Consider the following 23,254-nt stretch of genomic DNA (forward strand, 5'->3'; position numbering starts at 1 on the left):
TCCTACTGAAAACACTGCATGCCCTGTGTGTTATACAGCTGCTGGTAACATTGCTTAATTGTTATGGAGGGATTATCCTGTCAGAGGGGGGCGGGGCGAACCAGGTCAGATGATGGTGATGATGATGGTGGTGATGATGATGCTTGATCTGGTATGTGAAAGCCGATAGGAGCTTTCCTTTGGATGGCGGAGAGAGAGGAGGGGGGTGGGGGGAAGGGGGGGGGGGGTGTCACAGAGGGGAGGCGGGCTTAGAGAAACACACACACACACACACACACACACAATACACACACACACACAGGCACACGCACACACACAGGCACACAAACAGGGCCCCGCTGGTTCATGTGAGGATAGGGACCGTCCTGAGCTGAACTCAACGTTACAAATAGGAGCTGCGGCATTCCAAGTGGAGCAGAGTGGAGGTGCGCCACACAGATGATAATATTAAGTAACAGCGCTGATCTGCAGTATTAAACCAGAGAGAGAGGGAGACACACAAAGACGCTTCTTCCTGAACCCGACAAGACGTTTAAAGAGGCGGAGGACTCATGCGCACCGACGGACAACATTGAACATTGTTAAAAGGTACTATTATTGATAGCTACTATTATTTTAAAATAGACGTTTCTTTATGTCAGCTTTACTTAAACTTTCTTTTTCTTTTTCTTTTACGGGCAATGGAGCTTTTCTCGCGGAATAACCCTACAACATTGAACGCGATTTATTAGAATAGCGCATATTTTATGATTACTTAAATACAAATAGTATAGATATTAGACTATATGAAATTATTTATAACTAAAACTCATCTGATAGATCTATGTTCAAACTGCGGTCTTTTATGCCGTGTCACCCTAATGTGCCTATTATTGCTTATATTGTATTTTACAATAGCCTACAAACGGCTGCTATTTACTTTTATCTATATGCGTGAGGTGTACTGACACAGAAGTTGCAACTTTTTCTGAAAAACTTTCAATTACCTGTACGCTTACATGTGTTCATTGAATCGCCAGTAACGCTGCCGGCTGTGAGGTAAACCAGTGAAGTCAGGTCAGCTTGTTATAAGAATCCGTCAGGAGATAAGAGTGTTCCCTTGAGACATGTGGGTCAATGCTGATGAAGCATGTAAAACGGTCAGACCGGAAGCCGATCGCAAAGTACTCTATTGGTTTCAATAAAGATGACAGATAAGATATAAAGAGTGTGAAGAAACGCTCCCGAATTATAAACCTGTGAATGTTAAATATGTATGTGGGTTAAAATATTTGTGGGTCAATGTCACATTTTAATTAAATGTAAAAAAGTATTGCATGGCTGCCTAGCTTTGTGTTTACAACACGCATTGTTCCATTGAACGTATAATGAGGCTTGCAAGGTTATGGTACAAGTCGCTCCAGTTTTATTGGAGAGATGTAATGGGGTTACATAATATTGTGTTGTAATGGCTCTTGCATAACCGCTAAATCCCTCTTCTCTTCTTCATTTGGATCACTAGGTGGCACTGTTGCTGCATCATTGCTTCAGAGAGCCTCAACATCTAACAGTCCAGCACCACACAGCGGTTCCATCTGCTCTCAGCAACAAGGACAGACTCGTTCAGGCTCTGTGTGAGTGTAGCAGGCGTGATGTTTGAGGAGCAATCCCAGCCGATGAGGGGGCAGCAGGATGTGGCTGTGCTCCAGACCTTGCAGTCGCCTGCAGCAGTGACTCCAGGTGGCAGTGGAGGAGGAGGAGGAGGAGGAGGAGGAGCAGGATCGCCCATGTCTTTCACAGATGAAGCTGTGTCCATCCTGACCTCCAGCAGCATGTTGGCCCGCTCCCTGCTGGGTCGCAGCTCTGCCGTCAAACGAAAAGAGAGTCCTTCTTCCAGCATCCGGCGCAAGCGTGAGTTCATCCCTGTTGACAAAAAGGATGATGGCTACTGGGACAAGAGGAGGAAGAACAATGAGGCGGCGAAACGCTCCCGGGAGAAGCGGCGTGTGAACGATATGGTCCTGGAGAGCCGTGTGCTGGCTCTGCTAGAGGAGAACGCACGACTCAGGGCAGAGCTGTTGGCTCTGAAGTTCCGCTTTGGCCTAGTCAAAGACCCCTCCAATGCCCCTATCCTGCCACTCACCACGGCTCCTCAACACACCACTCAAAGCTTGACTCCCCACTATTATCTCCACAGGGGGGATGGAGTGCTCCCCAATTCCCCAGCCCTGCATCCCAGCAACCAGAAAGGCCAGTTGAGTGTGCGGGGCTCCAGGGATGCTGGTAACCTGTCGGAGGACTCAGGGTTCTCCACGCCAGGTGGGTCCAGTGTGGGTAGCCCTGTCTTCTTTGAAGACCGGCTGAGCGACCATGGGAAATCATCCCCGCACAGAGCAGAGGAGCTGGGCTATGACCTCCACCACTCCCCTTCTGACGTCCACCACAGTGCAGTACTCACTGGAGCTAGGTTGGACCAAGCTGAGGGCATGAAAAATCTTCCTCACAAGCTACGTTTCAAGACGCCTGGCAGCGGGGACATGTGTGATGCTGCAGGGGACAACAGCAGACGAAGCCCCTTGCTACCTACAGGAGCACGGGAAGGCCAGAGAGAGGCCCTCAAAGGGCAAGGACTGATCGGAGGTGAAGCAGGAGCAGGGCACACTGGCCCCTGGCTCCAGCAGCTGGAAGGGGAAGAGGGCAGGAGGGGGAGACAGTCCCCTCAATACAACATCTCAGCAGCCAGCTACAACCTGCAGCCTCCTACGCAAGGACAAACGGAGGTCCAGTACCAGCATGAGAACAGTTTCCTGAAGTCTCAGCTCAACTCTCTGAGTGTGGAGGTGGCTCAGCTGAAGAAGCTTTTCACAGAGCAGTTCACGGCCAACGTCAACTGAGGGCAGTACGCTGAGTCAGTCAGTGTTTGCCGATGTCTAGACTTTTAAGGACAGACACAGTTTTACTGTGAATGAGCCTTTAAATACAGCACAGCCACAGGAACAAATGTTCACAAAGACTCAACTGTCAAGTCTGACAAACTTTTAACAATGTGTTGTTTTTATTTCAAATACTGTATATTGTAATAAATGTCTATACACATTCATCTCATATCCTGCTGTCTAGGTTTTAACCACTACTTAATCTCAGCTCCTATCAATGTCTCTCAGATAGGGAGGCTTATCTGTAACAGTGTTAAGTGTATAATAATGTCTCTATTCCATACACTGTGACAACTAAAACCACACAACATCAAACTGTTTACATCACATCTTTTGAGACAGCAGGGTTTGGTGGTTCTGAAGCTGCAATTTAGTCAGTTGGAAATCAGCCAGCAGATTAACACAAACCAACGGAGGATGTGTTTGCAGATTTGTTATTAGAGTGGAATGACTTACTGCACGTGTTTACCGCCGCTGAGACAAGTTTGCTCAAACCTGTGAACACTTGCAGACAGACAGTAAATACACACAGAATCACTGACTGCAAAAGCTAAAATAAAATTAGTAGCCGTCAAAACCTCCATTGGTTTCAGAGGCTAAAAGAAAGGTTTGTTCTGAGTCAGTTTTCTTCCACAAGCTTGTTTATCGTTACTCGTTATGTGTCATATGTCAAGAGAGCATTTCATTTACATGTCAGGAGCTCCTTTTAGGAAAGACACTCTACTGTACTCTTTTAGTGTTTCACATCCCACTTCTGTCTCTGTTCCTGCCCAGGTTGGATATGTTTTTATTACTGTTCTGTTTTCTGTACTGAGGTGATGACAAGAATTCAATGTCTGATATCTCTCTGTACATTTTCATATTTGAAATAAATAAATCTTTGACAGATCTAACATCTTCATGTCGAGTTTATCATTATTCTGGGAAAGCTTACCTGGGCGCACTACCAATTTCACACATGAGTTTCAGTTGTTTTTCTGGACTAAGAACAACTGTAATGATGTCATGATCTCAGTTTGGGCTTGAGACTTTAAAAAAAATGTATTTAACGCAAAGCCTACGTTACAAACCAGAGCTGTGGGGTTTGAAAAAAATGTAGCATTTAGGAGGCGGAGATGCTATCCAGCTGCATTATGGGAAATGAAGTTGTTTTTGCACTTGACCCATACTAGGGACTAAAAGTCAAGATATCTGAGCTTCAGCTGCTTCAATTTCAAATTCATTAATCTATGTCTTTATGGGAATATGATACTAAATCACTTGAGTTCTCCTTCACACATCATCAAAACAAAGCCTAAAAGCTAAATATCATGAGTTGTCTCCAAGAAACACACAGTAATCAAACTGAAAATCTAAAACGAATACATGAAATGTCACATTATTCATTGGAGCGTGGATATCATTTCTCCTCCCGACAGATTATGTGCTGGAAGATGAGATGGTAAGTGCAAGAGAACAAGAGAGAAGGGTAATGTTTGACTGGCATGTGCTGACAAACGCAGGCGGCAAGGAGTGGAGCTGTGCACTTGGCAGGCCTCTCTCCTGCAGTGCCCGCAGGCAGCCTGACATCCAGACAGACAGAGACAGAGACAGTAGGTGTGCCTGCTATTACTCAACAGTTCATCTTCTATTAGAGATTTTCAAAAAGGCTTTAATTATAACAGCTGGAGGGGAGTTCATGGAAGTGAAGAATGGATAGCGTGAACTTGACAGAGACATGCAATCACATTTATCCAAGATAATTATTTAATCATCTTGTGGTTCTTTTGTAATGTGTCTGTCATTACATACAACAGCACCAGAATTTTAATACACTTTTGTATCTAGTCAAAATCTGTTTCCCTCACGTGTATTTAAAAACGAATTTGAAGAGAAAACAAAACATACCATTTTGGCGTCAGCAGGGGGCAGCAAAGACAGTATCTTCTGCATCACTGTGAAGCTCCAGAGTCTCTTTCATCATCTACAACAAGATATTAATCATGCTATGGATTAGTGAATTCCATGTTCTTGCAGGTCAGCTAGTTAGTTGGCATGGTGATGAATGATAGTTAAATCTAGCAACTGTGCATGTGTATTCAGGGGAAACGTGCAGAAGCTGATCCTCAAATATGAAAATGTCTGCTGAATAATGAGAAAAATAATCTTTTGATGCAATGAAAATGTTTATCCAGCTTGGCACGTGTCAACATCGTTTTATCACTACAGAAATTATGCTCTTATCTGTTGATGCATAAAGAAATATTTATTCTAGCTTTTTACATGTGTTGGTGGGCTCAGACTCTAATTGGACAACCTGTTCATACTCCCACCTTCTCCGAAAAATGTAAAAGCATGAACACTAATTTTGGCTACAATTCCACCCCAAAACAGAGTAGTAGAAAAAGGCAACATTTTATAAACAGAGATGCAGTCTGCCTCTGAGTAAAAGCCTGTGGTGAACTGGGAAGGTAACAAGGTAGAGGAGAGGCAAGCACTGCAGGTGTGGAGTGGAGAGAAGAAGGGAGTCTGATTTAATGAAGCTGCTGCAACACGCTGCTGTTACACTACCGTCCTCACCCACATCCATGCACCCATAAAAACCGCAAGCCCCACATCCCCCCCATTTCCCCCTTTTTTATCCAGTGAAAGGATAAAGCCTGTTGCTAGGCAGGCAGTGCGACAGTTGCCATGGGAACGCTTACAGACATAGCTGGAAGGGGTGTGTGTGTGTGGGGGGGGGGGGGGTTGGGGGGGGGGGTGTTAGGGTGGGGATAAGGATGGGGTGCAAAAAGAGAAGGAGTGATGCGGAGACAGAGAGAGTGAGAGAGAGAGTGAGTGTGTGTGTGTGCGTGCTTGTGTGAGTGTGTGTTTATGGGGGAGGGGGATCCAAGTTCACGGCCAATGCCTCTGTTTGTCTCCTCCGACCAAAGAGGGAAACAAAGAGGAGTGGAAGGGCAAAGGAATGGTGATTCATATTTAGGCAAGTTCAAATTCGAGGCTCCACATTTGGGGTTACCTTCTGAGAATGCAGCATCTCAGGACGCAGGTGTGGTAGGTGTGGATACTGGTTGAAAGGCATTGAAGACAAAAACATACCAGAAAAAAATGTCTGCCCCCTGGCGTCAATGTAACTTCAAAAATGTGGACATTTATCGGCTGCAGAACAAGCAGGGAGGGAAAAAAAAACCTTGTATAATTGAGACAGGCAGTTTCTAAGTGTATTAAAAAAAACCAGGGCATGTCCAAACACAGGAACGGATAATTACTGTAGTATCTAATGTGAAAAGTCCTTAACATCCATCAAGGACATAAAACAAAGCAATTATGCAAAATAACTGCTGCAATTACTGTATGCACCAAGAACACAGATGTGTTCTTAGTGCATTGTACAACATGCTTACCTCTTTATGGGAAACATCATTAAAAACACACACACTTACACTTACACATACTCCTTTTACTCCCATGCAAAGATAGTGAAGCTTTGAAGATAAAGGGAGATAATGGACACATCCGCAGCAGAAGTCAGCCTTCAAGGCATCCATTCTGACAGTCTTTGTCAGTTTAAATCACTGTGTGGACAATACTGCACATTTACTGAGAGCAGATCCTTTTAACCATCACTGCGTCTGGAGCAAGATGGAGGGAGATAGCTATCTGACACATGGAGTTGCTTCAGTGACAATGCAAACTGCATATTTGCAGTTGATGTTGTATGTAGAATGAAAAGCAATAAATGGAACATCCAGACTGCGAGCAAATCCTGAAGAAAAATCACAGTGTTATAAATCATTTAAAAAAAGCACAAACTGCAGCTTTCACATTGCGTTGATGCAAAGCCTGTCAAACATGCTTTGTGTTTAGACCTTCAACAATAATCTCTAATCAGATTGGTCTCATCCAAATACATTTGTTACTCCCTCCTGGGGCGAGTCTCTCTCTGATACAGTCCCATGTATGCCAGCGTGATAGATAGCCATTCAACTGTTTGAGCTTCTTCAAAGGCCTGCTCTTCAATTACCAAAAGCACAATGTTTAAACCAGAGGAGTGAGATGAACAAAATAGATTAACTCCCCTGCTCTTTGTGCAAGTCTCCTCCACGCTTCGTGCCTGCCAGCATGACACACATTCCTGCTTGTGATCAAGCTGAATCAAAACATGCACTTCAATTACACAATATGGTTGCATTCTGGCCGGAGGAGCAGTTTAATTCCCTTATTCAACACTGTGAATAAGGTGGAAGTAGATTTTCTGCTTGTTGTAACAACACAATGTCAAAGAGTGAGTGCCAGCTGAACTTCTATTACTATTTAACCCCAAATTTCTATACTTGTGTACAATACTTGGAGATTTTAAAACCATTATGACAAAAGTGTCTATAAGCCTTGCCAACAAGTTTCCTCTAAAGTGTCAATGTGACAATATTTGGTGTTGTAACTCAGAAAGAGGGAGAAGCCACCCCCGCCTTCCTTTACACACCAATGATTTACGAACCTGAGAACAAAATGCCAGGTGGGAAGAAACTACACAGCACAGAGAAAAAAGAAAGCAGCTCAGGAGGCTATCACCCAGAATAACACAGATGTCTTCAATTTTTGTCTTGTCATAACCACAGAGACAACAGTGTGATGACTTGACTTGGTGGTCATATGTAATTAAATATAATAAATCAGAATAAACATGTCAGATATATGTATGCTAATTAAAATAGGCACATGCACAACTACATTACTTTTCTTAAATGTTTGAATTTATACTGCACAAGGTAATACAACTGGCAAACAGCAGATAAACTATAAGCCTAACAAGCATAGCTGAGGCTAAAACAGCATGTTCCCTTTTAAAAGTGGATTAATGTCCATCAGCAACATTGCCCTCTATTGGCTCCAAGTGTTGTGCATTCCTCGTTAATTAATGAGCAGACCTACGAGCGGCTGTTCGGTCTACTGTTCTATCGATAATATAGTACACCAACATAAACCAAACATAACGTTCTAACGGTATGCCTAAGACATGATAACTATTTACAGCTAGTAACAAAGTAACAGTAGCTGTTAATATTAGTTCACCTGAGCCTCCACAATCGGCAGAATACATGACCATGAGCCCCCTTACACCAGCTAAAGCACTTCATACACTATCACTCTAGCAGGTGGTGGGAGAGAGATTGAGGGGGAACATTATGGTGATAATGTCGCTGCCAACAGGGCTTTTTCAACAGCTGTGGAGGAAATCTGAATCAATCCCATAAAAGGCCCTTTGGTTTTCAGACAGTAAGTCACAGGGATTCATCAGTCCAGGGGCGTTACAAGACCAGTACTCTATCAATTAGTACAGTAAGGAAGGGAACTGAATAAGTCTAGCCACTGGATGTGTGTAAGTACAGTCGCCCACCTTGATTTCAGCAGACCATACTTTGTTGTCAAATCCACGAGATTGGCCAAAGTGAGTGAGGGGACTGAGGGTCCTTGATCATGATAGCCTTACCAATGGGTAGTTCTGTCAGAAAGAGCACCCACCCCATGTGTTGAGGCTACAGTCCTCCCTGCAGGTGGCCCCGGTTCAAATCCCGCACCAAGCGGTCCTATCCTGCTTGTCATTGCCCCCCTCTCTGTCTCCCATTTCCTGTCTCTCTCTCTACTAACCTGTACAATAAAGGCAAAAAGCCCCAAAAAATATACTTAAAAAAAGAAATTGTCAGAAATGGACTCTTCTGCCCAGAAGCTTCCAATTCATGAGAGGGATGCATCTGCATCTCTCACTCCGAACAGCTGCCAAAGTGGGGGGCATTAGGCAGATCTCAAGTGGATCTGATAGGGAGCAAGCTGGGCTTGAAGGTCTGATATGAGGGCTACAAATGCCTCTTGTATTTCATGCTCACCTCCTTTAAAGTTGGTTGCCTGATCAGACAACAATTCAAATGGCTTGCCTCTCCAATCTGTAAACCACCTCGAAGCCATAAGACAGGAGTCTGTGTCAAGACTAAACAGAATGTCAACATGCACTGCCCAAGTTGTCATTCACTTGAATAATATTCCCCACCATTTCTCAGAGTAGGGCCCAAAGCAGTCCACGACTGTAGGGTTGGCTTAGGCAGGCATTACCTTGCTGAGGTAAATCAGCCACTCAATGCAGCTTATCTGATACCATCAAATGGCCTCTCTGCCACATGTTCCAATAATTGCAATGAATCTCTGCAAAGAGTCTTCCAGGTTGGGATGATGTAACTGCTCATCAAAGTCTTTAATGAACAGCTGTGTTCCTTGGTGTTTGGCATTAAGTATGACGGGATAGATGGCCTCTGGATTGAGCCAGTCACTGTGGCATAGGCAGCCACCTATGTGGATGAGCTCATCATTTTCATGCTGAGCACTTTTTAAAAAAACTTCAGCTGGGCAAGGTCTGTGGGGAAGCAGTCTTGCTGCATTTATTGAAGGAGGGCGGTTTGGACCTTACAATACTCTTCAGCTGTGAGTGCATGGTTAGCTGCCCTGTGTAATAACTAAGTGGCTACAGGTCTGAGGTTACTGGCAGTTGTGAATTGAGATGCATCAGATATAGGCCATGCAGAAGGCTGTTTCCTCTCAGTCTCTTTTTTCCCTACAAGTGTTGGATGAGGACCATGGCTCATGTGGTGTATGGTACCAGAAACTCAAGGGGGTCATACTGACTGGCTAACAACTTAAAATGTATAGGACCTCAGTGCTGGTCCGTGGAACAGAAGTTTTTTGAGTTTGACACTCTGGAACTGAAGAGAACATGGAAGACTACATGGTGCTTCCCAGTATGTACCACCATCTGGTGGGAGATGTACTGACTTGTTGGTGTGTTTTCTACACCAGGTTTGACAACTTAACCAGGTTGTTCCAACCTCTGTATCTCCACCATGTAAGCTGTAGCTCTGGGGCTTTGGAGAGACCTCACTCAGTGCTTCTGAGCTAGGGAACCACAGCCTCCTTTGATGCACACAGTTTGGGACATAGTTCTGGACACAGAGAAGAGTAGTGGCAGATCAGTAGAAACATTCTGTGTCCACCTACTGAGCTTTTCTAAGCAGTTGATGGCCTCTTGATCCTGCCTTGATCTCATGCTGGCCTTCTCGCTCGCCCTCCGCAGGGGCAGGTCTTCTGGTTGACTTTTAAGTCCTAACTGCTGGGCCACTGAGGAGAAGCACGGTGCATTTTGAACTGTCATCCAGTATGACATGTCTCCAGAGTCTGATCTCCAATCCTGAGAACCTTTGCAGACCTTGAGGAGGACACAGGGGAGGTTTACCTATGTAGAGCCTTCCACTATGGAGTCAGAAATATAGCACACCAACATAAACCTTAATCCTTTATGGTATGCCTAAGACATGATACCTATTTAAAGCTAGTAAGTATGTGTAACAGTACTATAAGGCTACACAGTCGGCAGAACATAGTAACATGACAGTCGAAAATCCGATAAAATACACAAACACCCTTCATTAGTGAATAGCAACTAAAACAAACATTCTCTCTGTGATTGTGCTAGGCCCACCTGCCACCAGAGGACCGTTTGTACATGGCCCTTAATCCAAAAAATGGGAATTTGATGCGTGGTGGACTTCAGACTACTTTTGGAGGAAAACTGTGGGCCTAACTCAGTTCTGATTGGCCCAAAGTTAGTGTAATGTGAGGCAGAGTTCAAGTGGGGGGAGAGAGAGAGAGGGGGGGGGGGACATTATGGTGAGAATGTTGTTGCTAAAGAGAGCCTTTCCGAAAGCAGACGAATTTGGTTGTTCCCCTTTTCAGTGTCGCCAAATGCACTGAAGTTAACACCATTAGCTGCTGCATCACCCCAACTTCCTCCTAACATGTTATATTTTTATTAGTGTGGCTCTTACTGAGATTGTATGTTCATGTTTGTGTTCCCACAGCAGAATCTTCATTACTGCTCAGATTCAGAGCTTTCTCACGTAGCAACTTTATGACTATCTGCTATGAATGGTCGATTCCTTCAGCTGAATTGAACTTATCAGCCCTTTGTTTCTTAGTCACTGTGTTTTTAAATGTATTGATTAGTTTCTCTTTTTTGTGTCTTAATCAAGAGCATTGTTATTATTATAACTGTTAACATTTTTACAGATTATTGTTTTAACATTATTATAAAATGATTAGTCTGTAATCATGATAATTATATATTTTTAAATATATATTTTATACATATATATATATATATATATCTTCCTCAGTGCAACCTCCCTTCGTCTTAGCTCTTTTTTTTTCAATAGAAATAACAGATCTCTCTGCAGTGTAACTTGAGGGCTACTTATGGCTTTCAAATACATGGAATCAGTTGGAATCAGTCACAAGTACAATTTTGAAAATGTAGTGAAACAGACACATAAAGTACCATAAAATAGAAACATTAAAGTAAACTATAATTACCTCAAAACTGTACTAATGTGAAGCACTTGAGTAAATGCACTTATTATTTTCAACTATTGCTCTAGCGATGACTGTCCAGGCCTTTAACCAATTATAGGGCATTTATGGTACTTCATGAAATGGTTCAATGGTTAATTTTGGGATATATGCTTATTTGTGCTCTATCCAAGCATTAGAAGGGGATTGATACCACTCTAAGCTCTGAGAGTGGTATCAATCTTCTCAACTCTCAGCAAGAAAGTGAGCAAATGTATTTTAGCTTTTCTACAAACTGAGGTAAAATTAAAAAAAAATGAATTAGCAGTTTAATACATTTATATAAATGCAGTTGAACTCAAAAACAACTTGTGCTTGTTTCACAAAGACTGATAAGTATGCACTGTAAGAATCTGCTTGTCCCAAAACAACAGCTGCGGTGGATAAAACAGGTTCTTGATATATTTGGTTGCTTGTGGCTTGTTTTCTGTGTGTTTCCACTGTGTGTTGTGTTTTTAATGTCTCGTAACCTTATTATGGGTATCATAGGCCTTCATCTGACTGAGTCTGGCTTTGAGCCTAGTCCCTCCCCCTCCAGGCCTTTCTCCTCCCCCGCCGCTCCCCCTGCATCTCCTCTCCTGCAACAGGATTTGAAGGCGAGGAGAGAGGGAGGGGGCAGAGCCAAGAGAGAAACAAAAAACGTGACTAGGCACCCAAAGCGTCCTGTTATGCAACAACTGACCTACTAACATACATTTAGACTTAGAGCGAGAAGGACAGAGAAGGAGGGAGTGAGTGAGAGAGAGAGAGAAGGAATAGAGAGAGAGAAAAAAAAGAGAGAGAGAGAGAGGAGAGAGAGAGAGAGAGAGAGAGAGAGAGGAATTGGAGCAAACATGACATGAGGAGCGCACTGAAAACAAGCAGCACTGTGTTCGCACTCTACTCATATACCTGCACTAATCGGAGAGCTGGTGTTTTGAAAGTGACGGACGGAGGTGTGTAGGGACATCAGCCCGGAGACCCATGCGCAAAAGCGGATTGTTGGACAGGAACGAAGCAGTCGGATCCTAATGTGGATTCTCTTTTTGAGACAAAAACGGTGAGTTTGTGCTATTATTATAAATAACTGCCTCATGATATTAATAGCGAATGTTTGATATCATACACACACAGGCTGCTCTGAATACTTTAGTGCATTTTTATGATGAGTCCCCGCTTTAACGCAATGTGTGTTTGTTTTGGTGCTCGGATGCACTATTTCAATGTCAAGGCGAGGCTGTATTCTATAACCTGTGCGAGGCTCTCTCTCTCCCTCTCTCTCTGTGTGTGTGTATATGTGTCTGAGGAAGTGGAGGGAGGGGATGGGGTAGCCAGAGGTTATGGGATTCCTTCAGTTAAAAAAAAAAAAAAAAAAAAAAAAAGGTGCGGTGTTTGGTGGAAACACACGGAGGCGAATTGGGGTTGATTTTGGAACGGTGCCATAGTTGTAATGAGGCAGGGTCAACGCAACCCCTCTGTTATGTTATGATGCGTACCCCCCTCATCTATTCACTGCTGCTTGTTTTGATTTTTTTTTTAGGGGGGTAGTTTTGGTATGCTTATCCCAGTTTCTACACCTGCTTTTGTAACACACGTGGTTCAGACAAAAAATGGTAAATAAGTGCGCAGATATTATTATGTAGATGTATGATATTATGTAGAGGTAGATTATTATTATTATCATCATCATCACCACCATCATCATCATCATCATTATATTAATAGGATATTTAATGTAAGTGGTGTACAGTGTCAGATGTATATTTGCAGAGGCTCTGAGCAGCCACTTATTTTTACTCCGCTTCTTTTAGGTTAGTAGGCTAGTCCATGCAGACAACTGGAAAAATCCCATGTAGGCTCCGAGGACACACTTCTCTCTGTCACGTGTAGCAGCTCTTTGTAAAGGTTAACGCGGCTGTGCAGCCCTCCGGGTTAACCCTTTAGACGCAGTCTGAGGAGCCAACACAAATCCAGAGCAGACACGACAGGCAACATCCGTCCTGAACACATTTTGGGATATTGAGTCTTTGTAGAGCAGCCTTATCCCTTTTTCCTTTTCTTTTTTTGTAACCTCTATTGTTTACTAACCTCGGGCCGGATTGACGCCAGAAATAGAAAGAATGGAGAATGGTGAAGTTCACGGGCTCTGATGACTGCAGCCGCTGCAAGGTGAGGTGTGGATCAGAACATCTGGATCAAATGTGGGTCAGATGTGTTCCCCAGTGTAGGCTCCCGAGCAGTACAAGCGACATTAAGGACAAGTTTGATCATTAGAGATTAAGAGAGGGTGAATTAATGTGTAGAAAAAGTGGGTGAATTTTCATGGCACAGTTGGATTCGCGCAGTTGCCTTGGATGACTGGGGATCCGATTAAATATGCATGAATGCGATTTGTCAGACAGTGCAACAAAGGAGGCATGCGGGGTAACATATTTCTCACAATGTGTTGCTACGTGAGTGATAAGTGATTACGAGGGGTTGTTTTTATCCGCTTTGAGCTCAGCCTATCAAAGCATAAATTAAACAATGTAATATGGCCTTTAATTGAACTTGAGCGGCTGAAACAACTGTGCTTGGCGGCAGTCCACCAGAGGTTCAGTAGCCTGATAATGGTGATAATGGTGATAAATGTACTACTGTAACTTTTAGGCTCATACATGACAAAGACTCAACTTTATGATTTTTGTGCACAATTAAGAATTTTGCTTTTGAAAGAGAAAACTCATCTTTGCTTCATTTTCCACACCTGCTTTGTGATTTATATTTGGCTGCACGTGGGCATGGTCACCCCCCCCCCCCCCCCCCCGCCCTTTCCCCCCTTCCTCTTGCTGTATTCCAGCAATGGCATGCGTAAAGGCATCACCTGCACTAACAGCTTATTTTAATATATTTCCATACATAATGGCAATGAGAAAAAAAGTGATTTACAAAGTTTTAAATAGATTTCAGATTACCATCATTGTTATGACACCCCCCCATAGAGGGAAGTACCACTGTAACCATTTTTACGCATTGGAAGTGCATCTGTATACAGTAGCTTTGTATAGGGGAAATGAAGAGGTTACGCAGGTTGCATAATAAATGAATTAAATAATTAAAATGGATTAAAGAACGGGGCAGATTATGCAATCGGCGGAAACCCATAGTCGGCGGCCGACAGTGCAGCACTTTGCTTTGCTTTTGCTGTGGAGCGGCCTCTGCCAATTGGTTGGCGCACACACTGGGTCTCTATTGCCAGCTATGAATGTAGGTCACATTAGTCCTGTGGGAGGGAGGGAGAGAGGGGAGGGAGGGTGGTGGTGGTGAGGCGCACAACCGCCGCTGACTAGAAAAGCAGAATCAAACCCCCACCAAAATAAATCCTCGCCCCGCCATAACAAAGAAAGGAAGCAGGCATGCAGAAAGAGAAGATAGGCTCAGTGATTTAAAAAAAAAAATATATATATATATTCTAAAAGCCATGCGACCTAAATAATATAATTTCAACTTATGCACTTTGGGAAGGGGGGGGGGGGGGGGGCAATCCTAACGTTTTAGGTTCATTTCAAGCAAATTGCATCAATGATCTGAAAGGCTGCTCTGTGGTTATTTAGGTTGCATTAAAAAAACCTGTCTGCCTCCAGCTTTACTAAATAAATCCACTTCAAATCTGGGAGGGGAGTTCATGGTCAGAAGCGTAGCGGTTTCCATCCTGTCCCACTTTGTGGCCTCTTGACTTTTTCTGGGTTTCCTGGCACATGTAAGATGATAAAAGATGAGGGCCGTGCTTTGTTATTGTGCTGTGGTTTGCAGCCAGCAAAGAGAGGCGAATTACAGCATTTAGTAGGCCAAGGGAGCACATGTGACTGGTGAAACACATGGACTGAGTCACTCTGCTTTTTTTCCCTTCTCTAGACAGAGAGAGAGAGAGAGAGGGAGAGAGAGAGGGAGAGAAAGACAGACAGAGATATGGCCATGTGTTCTTGAAACAAGGTTCCAGTTTGGATAGGACTCCACCTTGCTGGCATTCTGCCCAATTCCTTTAACCCCCCTGCCCCTTTCTCTTTTCAGTCGCCCCCCCCCCCCTCCCTCAAACCTGGAATTCAAGCAGACCCCACCCATGACACCCCGACCCCCAACCCTGCACCACGTGCCATACACTGCATTCTTCCCAGGGAATGATGGTGGTGGTTTGGGGGGGGGGGGGGGTGGGTCGTGGAGGGATCAACAGTTTCATCATTCCCCTTTCTCTGAAACATGCCCCCAACCTCCTCCTCCTCTCCCTCCCTCCCTTCTCCTTTTATTTTAGATCTGCTCCCATTTCCTGAAACGCTCCACAGAAACACGTGCAGGGGTTTGAACTCAGTCCACTGTTTCCAAAGCTCGTTGCCACATATAGACTCTTGCGGCGAGGGCCCTGTGGTTGTGTGAGCGAGTGCAACTTGGATTCTTTTACTGTGCTATCATTCCACAAGTGCCACAGAGACCCGGCGATGACACGTGAAGAATATATGATAAATTGGAAAGAGTAATCTAGGTCAAGGCACGGGGTGTGCTGGGGAGTGGTTGCGGCGCTGCTTTGCTTTTAGTGTTTTGTATATTTGCACTACCAGTTCAGTTTATTCATGTAAATGTCGGCAGCTTTTCACTTGCTTCGTGGTTTATTTGTCACGTTGTGCCGTAGACCTTTTAATCTGTTGTAACTTGGATGACAGAGAGTTGAACAAGTGAATGAAGCAGATTACCGGGATGAGTTGTGAGGGTTACACCTTTTGTGATTCACGCTCTGCTCACATGGTTCAAATACTGAGAGGCTGGAACAGAGGGGAGAGGCAGAAAGAGCGAGAGCAGAGTTAATTAAACAGTAGAGTTCATTCATGTGTCTTGCTCATGCTGACTGTAGGAGAGATGTGGAATATACGCAACCGCTGACGTCAATCACTCGCCTTTTGTTACGGAACGCTGTTTTCTCACCATCTGCTTTTGGCCGTGTCAAGCCACTGGTTGATTGGAAGGGAGAGAGTATCCAATACGATTGGCTGCCCCTTCTGCCCCCCTCTCTCCTTTTTGTTGCTATGGGTGACACATTCCTTCTATTGATGCAATACCAACATTGCAAAATTGCCACTGGTTTCCCCCCCCCCCACCTACCCAGCTATAATCTCATCTCCATCCCTCTCTTTGTTCCAACTCTCCCTCATTGATTCCTCACATTGTCTTTGTCTGCGCTCCACTTGCTCTCACCTCCAATCTAAATTTAGTCGATGCTCTAATTCTCTTCTTTTTTTTTTGTCTTCCCTTTTGTCAATCTCTTTTTCCTCTCGTCTCTCGGTGCTTCACCTCTCGGCAAGCTCTGCTGACCTATATTCCAGCGAGCCGCCGCACAGTGTAGGAAGCTAGACATGTGTTTACAGAGTGCAGTCGGTCCCCAGTTTCTGGGTCAGTGGGACACGCTGAGAATAAGTCTATCCCCTCATTCTTCCTCTCTCTCTCTCTCGTGCCCGACAGCCACATGTCAAAGGCTCACGAGGATAACCGTGAACTGTTCAGACAAGCAGACAGAAAAAAATCCAGACATTTTACGACCTATTACCGCAATGAAGATTTGGAGTGTTTTAGTAAACACTAAATATATTTAAACAGAAAGAAATAGAAAAATAAAAAGGATTATCCAGTCTAGTATTTTGTCTGACATTTTAGAGCTAAAAAAAAATCATCCTTTTGCCAGAATCTGGGCTGAAATCCATATCCAGCGCATGGATACGCCTGTAGTTACATAATGGTGTCAGATGTGAGGGAAGAGTATAACCAGTCCAAACACCTTGCCAGATTATGAGATTACAGATTCAGACAGTGTAATAGTGCTTATGCAGTTTAACCTAGGAGTGCAGATGTTGAGTAACACATACATAGCACAGCTGGTGCAATAGATGGGATTTACTGTGACACTGATTTTAATGGCTGGATGTAAATATGGAATTATGCAGCTCAATATATATACAAGTGATGCTTTTAGCTCCATATTTATATAGCTCCATTTTTTCTAACATAAAAATAAATTCATATCCTGTTGAACCAATTGGTGTTATGCTCTAATATGTACCACGTCAAACTGGTTGTGTCCAGAAGCACACCTGTTCAGCTCATTACAGAGGACGCCCGCTGGGTGTGAGCTCTGAAGCACTCATCTCCACAGTAATACGATTGTACGACCACCCTTGTGTTTTACCCAAATGTTAACTGGCCTTGTTATTCCTGCCCGTCTCCTGCCTCTTTTCTTTCCGGGGGCTCTTGACCTATATTTATCACTGCCCTACCTCCTGGCTGCCCCCCTCTACTCCCTTTTTAATGCCCCAGTCTCAGACTCTTTATCCTTGACCTGCACTGGCTGCAGCCTTTGTCTGCCTTATCTGCTCACTCTGCATCAGTGATTTGGCATTGAGTTGTTTTGGCGTAGAATGCTGCCACATTCCTCTGCGGATCAACGCATGGTGTGTGTCTGTGTGTTGGGGGGGGGGGGGGGGGGGGCTTGAGCAGTGTTTGTGGACGTGGTTTCTAGGTGGAAAAAGCAGCGGACAATCTCTTGTGGAGGTTTTTCCTTTCCAATTGTTTTAAAACGGATCCAGGGAATCTCCACCAATTCTTTAACTGACTCACCCTTTGCTCTGTCTGTCCCAAATACTGAAAAACCAAAAGGGCTAATCCTTTAATAGTCTAGTTTGGTGCTCCCAATCCACGTGTTAGAATAATGCAACTTCTGTGGCATTACACTATTTTATTTCATGTATGCACTTGCCTCAGTTGCCATAAATGCACATTTTAATTACCTGTCTTTGAGCTGCCTCATATATTTTGACTCCTTTTTGAACTGCTGGGTTACAAGATGAGACGAGGTCATGAGCCTTGCAGTGAACTCAGTGCCCACATTACATCACAAAAGTCAACATCAACATGCCGGGCTAGGGGTCAGGGGTCATAGGCTGCAGACGGAGCAGATCAATGGCAGGACCAAAAGGTCAGACAGTGAGGTCTAGCAACCATTCATTGGTTGCCATGGGTGACACAGTCCGACAAAGCCAGACATGCTACGACAGCAGAGTGAAGTGTGGATGTAGAGATGTTTTCCTTTCATGTCTTTGATAACTGTGCATTAGGAAAAAAATAACAGAAATGACAAAAACGGCCTAAAAATAAATCATTTTAAGCCTTGTATGCCTTATAGAACACCAGCGGTCCACATGGATTAACATATCTTTTTTCTGTTTTTATCTCTGCAGCCTTTCATCTTGCAGTCAACTGCAGAGAGAAGACAGACAGAGGAGAGCGAGAGAGCGAGCCTCCCCAAGAGACTGACACGCTGAGGTAGACAGGACGACCTACATCCTGCTGTTTTCGTGGAGATCTAGGACACTTCTCCGCCAGCTTAGCTCAGTGTGCTGTTCTTATGCTAAACCTTTAACAACCAGAAGAGGAAAAGCAAGAGGAAAAAAAGAGCATTGAGGAAGTTTTTCTTTTTTTCTTCAAATTCAAGACTGATCTGATCCAGTTAGTATCAGTAGTGATATTTTGAAGAGTGTGGACACTGAACCAAAAACCCTTCAAGTGGATAAATGAGGGTTTCAGATGCTGAGCTCCAGCTGTTCTTGATCTTTTTGGCTAATATAGACACTTGAGTCTGAATCTACAATAAACAGACTGACAAAGACTTTTGAGAGAAAATCTTCAGGGGTGTTTCATCACCACCCCCTCCTCCCTTTGACTTATTTCTGTCCCCAGTCAAGCGAGCAACATTTCAAACTGGCTGCGGCTAGACAAGAATGGAAAGTCTGACTTCAGCTCTTAACAATTCAGGGAACGACCTTAACTGCCTTGAGACTTTCACAGGTTATGAGGAGTCTCTTTCACCTCTTCAAGGGACTCCAACTCGCCTAGGGCGTCTCATCAAACCCAAACCCAATATGAGCTGCAGGCGAAAGCGGGAGTTCATTTCCGACGAGAAGAAGGATGCCTCCTACTGGGAGAAACGCCGCAAGAACAACGAGGCGGCCAAGCGCTCCCGGGAGAAGCGGCGTCTCAATGACATGGTTTTGGAGAACCGTGTTATTGCACTGAATGATGAGAATGTGAGGCTCAAGACAGAGCTGCTCCAGCTGAAGCTGCGCTTTGGCCTTATAAGCACTGCCTCCTACATCGAAAAGAGCCAACAGATCGGTGGCGGCAGCACAGGAAATGGAGGTTCATCCTCATCCTCTTCTACTCAATACTACTCCAGCGGTTACTCCAGCGGTTCTCAGGTCATGATGAACTCTGACTCCTCCGAAACAGAGCAGTCAGGACACAGTGAGGGCCACAGGCAGCTGGTGAAATACTCCCCACGTGGCTCCCTGTCTGACATGTCTGATGGCTCCTCTAGGGATAGCCCAGAGCCAATTCCCTTTGAGATCAAACAGGAGGGTGACAGGCTGGAGATGGACATTGCCAATGGCACCACCACCCAGATCATGTTCAACATCCACCGGGGTCTGGGCTCTGTACCCACTCATCACCAGATCCAGCAGCATTCTCAGGAGCTGGAGGCTGCTTATCACAGCCAACAGCAGCAGCAGCAGCAGCAGCTCCTTCACCAACAACAACAACCCCATCAAGAGCCTGCTACCGCTATCAACACTGTCAGCCAGCCCACCCCTCACCCACCTGCTGCACAGAGGAGTGTCATTCTGTATGGCTCAAGCAGTGCCTCCTATCCTGTGGACAGCCTCACGAGGCCCCAGGACATCGATCTGCAGGCGGCCCAGAAGCAGAGTGTCAACCGACTATCCCAGTCCATTACAGAGAGCTCCACAGAGACACTTGCAGAGGTGACTAATCAGCTCGAGAGGAAGACATTAGACTCCCCTCCTTATGAGCTCTCAGACAGCCGTAATGAGGCTGGAGAGAGACCGGTGTACAGAGTTTGCCAACTTCCCCAGCAGCACTTGCAACAGGAGCATCAGCAGCAGCACCAGCAGCAGCACCAGCAGGACAGTGATTCGTCTGACGAGCTCCTCCACAAACAAGTGGAGGGGTTCAACCACTCCCACCTGTACCACCATCTCCAGCAGCCTCATCCTTCATACCTCAGTGCCCAAGATGAGGAGCCACCTGTGCTTACCTACGAAGGTGGACCCCGGAATGATGCTTACTACCAAGGGCAATCAAGCTCCTCTAACAAGGACACATCATCAAGTGATGGAGATCCCCGGAGTTCCGACAAAGAGGCCTCCACAGATGATGATGAGTCCCCCCCCTCCTCCTGCTCAGACACGGGCAGCTACAACAACCAACATCTTACCGGCCTCCACCAGCCTGCCTCCCCTCAACCCTCCTCCCATGGCTGCTCTCAAGCTCAGGGAGAGGTGAAGGGCACAGCGTTGCCCCACAAGCTCAGACTCAAACATCGGGCCATGAGCACCAGCAGCAGCGGCCACTGCTCCGGCCAGGAGTCCCCAACCACTCCTCCCTCAGCCACGCCGCCCCCCCTGCCCCAGCACCCCTATTTATCCCTCATGCCACAGCAGAACATTAAGCTAGAAAGCTTGAGTCTGGGCGGACAGGCGACGTCAGGCGAGGGGACCAGGAAGGAGAGCGGGAAAAAGGAGATGGGTGGACGACGGAACAAGAGGCGAGATTAGATGACAAACTTTTTAAAGCCTGTCACAATTGAAGCATTTTGTGATGCTCTATAAACTAAAGACACAACTACCCTGCCATCATGCCTTTGCCCTATAATCAAATCCCCTCCTCAAGCCCTTGGGACAGGAAGCTGGGCTTTTCTACTCCCCTACCCCCAGTGTCACCAAATAAGGCTGGACATCTTGTAGGGCTGTATCATATTTGTATATATTGTACAGATTTGTCATTTCTTACATCCTCTCCATACTTACAGAAGCACTTTTGTTTATGTGATGAGAGGAGGAATGGAACTGTCTTTTTTCTACTTTTGTCATTAAACAACCTACAGCAGAGTACATCAGCGAAAGCACATTTTGATCACTTACAAACAAGAATGTAGAAAAACAAAACATTTCGAGCTTTATCAGTACTATAAATTTGGTACATATCTGACTGTAGACAAACATACACATGTATGGCTATCTGCCTTAAAATCAAATGCAAATGTACACTGGGGACGTTCCCTCGACCAAAGAAGCACCAACACCACAATATCAAGTTCCATACCTCTTCCCAGACCCTACCTCTACCGACCCATACTCCCCCCCAGCCATCTCTATTATTTCACAAAAGATTTGCATCACCTTTATTTTTTAAGCACTTGGTTTGTATATTACTGTGATATATGAATATATGTATCTATTATAAATATATATTTTACAAAGAAATTTGAATACAAATTCAACAAAAAATGCGACAAACCTGCAATGGTAAAAGAGGATTTTGAAAGTGACCATCCTATTATGAATCACATTTTACTGTACAGCCACATTGTCTACTGTTGCTACAGGACCCATTCAAATTAAAACACCTCTTTCTTGATTGTTAAGCTTTAGCATTAATCATTTGTTAATGCCCTGTTTACACAGAAATGGCCGTCCACTTTGGAACGCCAACAGCACTGAATGGAGAACATAATGTTTCCTGAGGCGAGGGCCTCATTAAAATGTTTGGATTTTTTAACCTTTAACCAGCCTTTAAATATATGGTGAGATTCACCAGCTGCAGGCTATAAGCCTTTAGTTTATTTGAGCTTTATCAACCATATCTTGTGTTTGTTACCATTCACTGGCCCAATGTATTTATTTCCCTCTTCTCCACACGCCCATCACTGTAGAAAAAGCCCACAGGAACATAGACCGAGAATGTGTACAGACATTTTAGATACATACTGCAGCCTTGAGTTTGAACTGTGATGTAGACATGGGATACTTGGGGGCAAAAGCAGGAGGAATTAAGTCACATTCACGTAAACACATTATAGTGCACTAAACAGGAGGACAACAGAGAAACCCTGCATTTCTCTTGTATAAAGAACAGTGTCCTCCATAGTTACAGTACATTTAGTGATATTAAATTAGGTTTTTGAGTCATTCTTAAATAAAAGTTAATGCAATTTCCAATTGGAGCCTTACATTAAAATTCCTTGTAAAACATGGACAATCTGAGCTTCAATTAATGAAGACATTGACTTCCTAGTTTCCCATGTGCCCCCATTACTCACATCTCATGGTCTTTCTGCTACTGGGCAGTGATGAATTGCCTACACTGGATCCTAGTTTAACAAACGTCTATGTACCATGTTTGGCTTTTTGGTGCTTGTGTATAAATGTAAAGTTCCCCCCACCCTCGAACAACACTGTACCGTTTATTTCATTGGTTTTATATCCTCTTTTTTCGTCAAGGTGTTGTTCTGTTTTCCTCTATACTGTGTCTTTCTCCTATTGACTGTGATGACATGTATTTGCCTCATTCCTCCTCTCCCCTTCCCCTTTTTTCAGTGTGTATTAATCAGTAATGTTTGTGGTTTTACTGATGGTTTTATGAAAAAGACAAGAGGACAAAAAAAGAAAAAAAAAGAAACAGGCAAAGATAGTGTGGTGTTTAGAGACGGGTGGTGGTTGGTCTGGTTGGTCATTACCATCACTTCCTTTTGACATGAATATGTATGTAAAGACACTAATGTTCATCGTGGAAGATGGGAGCATTTCAAGATCGAAAATAAAATAAAAAGAATGTTGACCCTATCAACATATCATGAAAAATAAAGCCTGTTTTTCTCCATTCTTTTAGCAGTGTCTGTTTGGTTTAGCACAGTTAAACCTGCTTGGATGTTACACATATTTCAAAGCCGAAACCCGCCAGTGTCATGCATGTAGATCTGGGTATAGACATACAAACTGAAACATGGCTACCCCACAGTTCCTCATTTAAAATCAGCACATCTAGTCGTAATTCAT

The 23,254-nt window shown here is 44.3% G+C and overlaps 2 protein-coding genes across 2 annotated transcripts; both read left to right on the forward strand.

Annotated features, from left to right (window-relative positions):
- The first annotated feature begins 329 nt into the window (after positions 1 to 329).
- nfil3-6 (nuclear factor, interleukin 3 regulated, member 6) lies at positions 330 to 3,376 on the forward strand. Its single transcript, XM_053338755.1, has 2 exons — positions 330 to 588; positions 1,502 to 3,376. Exon 2 carries the CDS (start codon positions 1,632 to 1,634, stop codon positions 2,871 to 2,873), a length of 1,242 nt encoding a protein of 413 aa, XP_053194730.1. The 5' UTR covers positions 330 to 588; positions 1,502 to 1,631; the 3' UTR covers positions 2,874 to 3,376.
- A 15,744-nt stretch (positions 3,377 to 19,120) lies between these two features.
- nfil3-2 (nuclear factor, interleukin 3 regulated, member 2) lies at positions 19,121 to 23,031 on the forward strand. The gene has a single exon (XM_053338213.1). The coding sequence runs from the start codon at positions 19,121 to 19,123 to the stop codon at positions 20,972 to 20,974; it is 1,854 nt and encodes a 617-aa protein (XP_053194188.1). The 3' UTR covers positions 20,975 to 23,031.
- The last annotated feature ends 223 nt before the right edge of the window (positions 23,032 to 23,254 follow it).

This window comes from Scomber japonicus, chromosome 18 (genome assembly GCF_027409825.1).
Source record: "Scomber japonicus isolate fScoJap1 chromosome 18, fScoJap1.pri, whole genome shotgun sequence".
NCBI lineage: Eukaryota > Metazoa > Chordata > Actinopteri > Scombriformes > Scombridae > Scomber > Scomber japonicus.

Bases quoted from the DNA above. Each gene is read 5' to 3' on its own strand.
- nfil3-6 (XM_053338755.1), top strand. From the start codon at position 1,632: ATGTTTGAGGAGCAATCCCAGCCGATGAGGGGGCAGCAGGATGTGGCT.
- nfil3-2 (XM_053338213.1), top strand. From the start codon at position 19,121: ATGGAAAGTCTGACTTCAGCTCTTAACAATTCAGGGAACGACCTTAAC.